Raw genomic sequence first — 5002 nt, 5'->3', positions numbered from 1 at the left:
GAACATTTTTTCTTATTTATTCATTTATAATTTAAAATCTGACACTTCACAATTACGAACATCAGATATGAATCCAAACATCATTAATCCAACACATGATAAAACTTACAAACCTCAGGTGGTACTTGTCCACTGTAAACAATTCTCACTAATACAAACATGACATTTGATGACCAAATGTCATTTTTAATCCAACACTTGATAATAAGCACAACTATTTGTTGTTAACAAGAACATATTAGTACTATATTTCAGCAGAAAGTTTTTATATGTCAAACAAGTCAAGCAACATGTGTATTTCGGAATGATCTAAAGGTTCAAATTCGGTTTCCATATCGAAATCAAGACCATTTTCCATTGCTGAAATAGGCTGATTGTTATCAGTTGTTATGACAGCCTCATTATCAGTTATGTGTTGATGGTGGTGCGCGGCTGCTGGCCGCCTACCATACGCCCTCGGGAAATAGGATCCCGTGTAAATTCGGCATAGGCTGAGTTCTTCCTTCAGCTGTGCATCACAAGTCAGAGTTACCATCATTATAAACCCTATTCCCAAATTGAAACCCTAGAAAAGAAAAGAAACCCTAGAAAAATACCTGAGGATTGGAAGCATCAGAATTAGATTGATCATAGACTTTATACTCATTCATTTTCCAGCTAGTTTTAGTACCGTGGGGAGATCGGCCAGTGTAGAAAACCAAGGTCCTTCTCCTTCCGATTCGAAGATTTTGAGAGCTAAAAATATCGCAAGGAGAGCCAGTAGATTTCCAGTAGCCAGTGTTTGTGAGGCGATTAGGCCTTCCTCCGCGGGCTTCCCTTTCTTGCATTGCGGTGAAGAAGAACCATTCCTCTCTATCTCCACCACCACACAATTCTCCGGCCAATTCTGCTTCATTTTAACAACAAATAAAATTGAGATGCAAAATCAAAATGTTAGATTAACAAAAAAGAATTGGTACAAACTAACGTGGAAGCTCCCAAGGACTGAAGTGGTAGATGGGGAGGAGAGGTATAACCCTATCAATGGAGGGTGTGGGCCCACCATTCAACTTCATTTGAAGAAAATAAGACAGCAGTTCTTCCTCAGTTGGGGAAAACCTAAAGCCTACTAGCATTTCATCACCCATATTACTACTTTGTTCATGTGTAGAGTTTTACTTCGTTTAATACTTATTAATAAATTAAAAAAATGTATGTGATCGACCAAAAACAGATGAACAATTTAAGAGACTAATTCTTGGGATGGAGTATTTATAAGGAGAGGTTTCCATTTTGTGGATGGACAATTTGTAGTCAAAGTTGTGATTTGTGAATCCAGCTAGCTTCCCCTTTAAGATTTGTTTCAAATTACTGTGTGAGGTTTCAAATTCCATAATTTGACTGACTGAAATATAAGTCGTGTGGTGTGGTGTGACGTAATATATTTTAATTTTCACAAACGAGTGTGAAATGAATTGTGGTGTGAAGTGAAGTAATAAAACGAGTTTTGAACTTCTCATCAATCACGTGAAATGAATTGTAAATGGGTTACACTATGCATGACGGGCCAATGTGTTAAATGACCTTGAAAAGCATTTGTGGCCCAATGAACATATCATGCATTCATGCTCATTATTAATGTATAATTCCAACAAATTATGTTAAGATTTGCTTAAAAGTTAATAATAATAATAATAATAATAATAATAATAATAATAATAATAATAATAATAATAATAATAATAATAATAATATAAAGCACGACATTCCGTTTTTGGAATAGATTGTATGCAATATTATTTAGTTCAATCTGAAAATTAACAGTTAAGATTAATTTTCACGAGATTTCATGTTATAAAAATGTCAATTAAGGTGTATATATGTCAACTAGTGTGTAGATAATATTAATACGGGGTATTTAGGGGCGGATCTAGAAAAGGGGCAAAAACATTTATATAAAGTAATTTTAAAAATTTGAGGTGGGACATTTATAACATAAATTGAAAAAATTGGAAAAAATAAAGAATACAATGCTAAAAAAAGTGTTGAGGAGGGGTATTTTCCCCTTAACCCCCTCAAATTGATCAGCCCCCGGGGGTATTAATTAAAACATAATTTTGTTTGTTATAACTAACTTTTAAAAAATATTTCAAAATTTTGAACTCATATAACTATCTCGAATTAAATTATTTTTTCACAAAACATATATATTAAATTAAAGGTAATTTTATAAGAATTCTAACGAGATCTTAATTGCATATGTTCGGACGATAAAAATTAGATAAATTACTTTTATTTGAATTTTCAATATTTTTTATAATTAGTTTTATGTCAACACGTATAATGTCACTCAAATGCATGTACATTGTCTATTAAATTTAATCGACATATTCAAGTCATTGAGGTGACTTTTTTACTATACTGTGTTGATATCATGGGAATCACAAAAAGTACTATCTCATCCGTCCACGAAAATAGACTAGTTTTGCCATTTTGAGCCGTCCACCAAAATTAGACTGATTTTAAAATGAAAAGTTTTAAACCTATATTAACCCTACACATCATTCTAAATGTGGACTCCACAATCCACTAACACTACTTCTACCACATTTTCTCTCTTTCTCTATTACTTTACCAATTGCTCATTAAGACTTATGTCGTTGACAATTTTATCTATTCTTTTTGGACGGAGGAAGTAAGTATTAAAATGACTAAAGACCCTTTTCTAATTAAACAAAAGAAAACAAATTTCAAGTGGTCCCACTAGATATCATTAAACTAAATCCTTTATATCTAATAGCTAAAGTTTGCTACTTGTTAGCTTAGCAATAAATCTCTCACACACATATATAAATATAAAGAACGAACTAGAGACCTAATTAGGGCTATTAGATCTAGTTTTTGGATGAGATGCGCTGCTGTGTAAATTTATTCCGGTCTTTATTATAAGCTCATTTTACATCATTGTATTAGGTTTATTACTTCATTCCCGTATGTAATACCTTGAAACTACAGTATGTTTTTACTTACTTCCAGTAGGTTTTGAAATGATTCAGCACATACTTCATTCGAATTAATTGATCTGGGTTTTTACTTTATTCACTTTAAAAAATGCAATTTATTCAATTAGGCTACATTTCATTTTGTTATCAGAGCCGTGGCGGCGGTGATAAACATTGTAGAGAGAAAAGAACGGTACGCGAAAGCGGAACCGCCTTTACATACTGGAATGAAGTAATAAACCTATTGAAAGAACGACAAACAACACAAAGTTACACGCGATGGACACTACACAAACTTCACACTAAGAGGGTGAGCAAAATAATTGCAAATCGAATATCCGATCCGATCTAAATTGAATTTCGATATTTTTTATTTTTATTTTTTGGATTTAGTTCGAGTCAATTCAAATTTTTTGGCAAATTTTGATTTTTTGTTTGGTTCGTAAAAACAAAATAAAGGTATAAATTTCTATTTAATTATTATATTATATAATTATTTTGCTTAAAAATAAAATATATTTTTCTTAATATATTTAGATTTTATATAAATTCTAATTGATTTTTTATTTGGTTGACACAATATAATTTGTGTTAATTGTAAAAAAAATAATTTTTTATTCGGATTGGTCTTCATAATTCCAATTTTTGGGTTTAGATTTTCAGATAATTCAGTTTGGTTTGGTTCTGATTATTGGTGCTTTCATTGAGAGCCCTAACAGCTCGAAGTGGTGGTCGGGAAAAGAACTTGTCGTGGCCAACGAGTACGTTTGAAGCCGACGCGGAATGGTGGTCGGGCGAAGAATTCGTTGTGACCAAGGAGAACTAGGTGTGGTGGCCATAGAGTGATTACCTGGCAAAGAACTAGCCGTGACTAACGTGGTCATCACCGACAAGTACGTTGGCCTTTAAAGGAGGGTCGAATGTTTTAGATTCAATTAGACCTGCCCAAGGTTTACCGAACCGGCGGTTAAAACCAAAACCGTAACCGCCGGTTACGTTCCGAATCAAAACTGTGAGAATTTATCCGAACCAAAACCATCGATTTTTGAACCGTGGTTCGGTTCAGGTTAAAATATTTTCGAACCGAAACGTGCCGAAACTGCAAAAATCCGCCTGAAAATTGTGAAACCAAGCCGGAACCGAAAAAACAGGCGGTTCGAAACCGTGACCGAAACCGGCGGTTTTGGAACCGGAACCGGAACCGCGAAACACCCTCGCGGTTCGGTTCCGGTTCGAAAATTTTTCAAAACCGGAACCGCCGGTTCTGAACCGTAACCGCCGCTTCCAGAACCGTGAGTACCTCTAGATTCAATGTCTCACATCGATTGTAGGAACAACTGGTGTGGCGTATATAGGCTAAATGAGCTCTTTTCCTAATTGGCTAATCTTTTGGAATGAGTTCTTCGATTTAATGTTTATAACTTCGTCCTATAATTGAGATGCAAAATTAACAAAAAATTATTGATACAAACTAACGTCGTAGCTCCCAAGGACTGTAGTCGTAGATGGGGAGGATAGGTATAACCCTATCAATGGTGGGTGTGGGCCCATTCAGCCTCTTAAGATGATAATAAAGAGAAGTTCTTCTTCAATGGGTGGAAATAAACAAAACGTACAAGTTAGAAAGATTAATTCTAGGAATATATTTAGAGGGAGAGTTTTCCATTTTCGTGGAAAATCAAAGTTGGAAGCTTGCAAGCATGCTTCATCAAAGTCAAAAAAAGAGAGATGTTCAATTACTGCAAAACGTGATTAAAGTGAATTTGAACAAAGATATGAATATGATCATGTATTCATGTTTAGGTTAGCGGATTGATCGTAATAAAACCATTCCTGGTATTTAAATCTGTGGGTTCAATAGTTTTGACTTGTCAACTTTTTTATTAAATAGTCATTTATTTAATTTGTCTTAATTAGGTTAATTTTTATTGAAAAAATTTAGATGAGTAATAAACAAATTTTAATTATTAACAATTAGGGAGATAGTAAGAGCACACTTCTTCCTCTGAGACCCCGTCTCT

At 33.9% G+C, this 5002-nt stretch overlaps 1 protein-coding gene across 1 annotated transcript; it reads right to left on the bottom strand.

Moving 5' to 3' along the window:
- Positions 1-264: 264 nt before the first annotated feature.
- On the bottom strand, positions 265-1127 carry LOC125210746 (NAC domain-containing protein 90-like). The gene is made up of 3 exons (XM_048110329.2): positions 968-1127; positions 597-886; positions 265-508 (listed from the first exon to the last, which is right to left on the bottom strand). The coding sequence occupies exons 1-3, from the start codon at positions 1125-1127 to the stop codon at positions 266-268; spliced, it is 693 nt and encodes a 230-aa protein (XP_047966286.1). The 3' UTR covers position 265.
- Between the last annotated feature and the right edge of the window lie 3875 nt (positions 1128-5002).

The sequence above is a fragment of the Salvia hispanica genome, chromosome 3, assembly GCF_029641045.1.
Source record: "Salvia hispanica isolate PSC_SH4W2 chromosome 3, Shi_PSC_v1, whole genome shotgun sequence".
Lineage (NCBI taxonomy): Eukaryota > Viridiplantae > Streptophyta > Magnoliopsida > Lamiales > Lamiaceae > Salvia > Salvia hispanica.
The sequence above is the reverse complement of the archived record's forward strand: the minus strand, read 5'-3'. Positions and strand labels throughout refer to the sequence as shown.

What these genes read in the sequence shown, in the direction of transcription:
- LOC125210746 (XM_048110329.2), bottom strand. Translation starts at nt 1,127, where the DNA reads ATGGGTGATGAAATGCTAGTAGGCTTTAGGTTTTCCCCAACTGAGGAA. An exon ending in CAGTCCTTGGGAGCTTCCAC is followed by an intron (nt 887 to 967) that starts GTTAGTTTGTAC and finishes AAAATGAAGCAG; the next exon opens with AATTGGCCGGAGAATTGTGT. An exon ending in CTGATGCTTCCAATCCTCAG is followed by an intron (nt 509 to 596) that starts GTATTTTTCTAG and finishes TGTGATGCACAG; the next exon opens with CTGAAGGAAGAACTCAGCCT.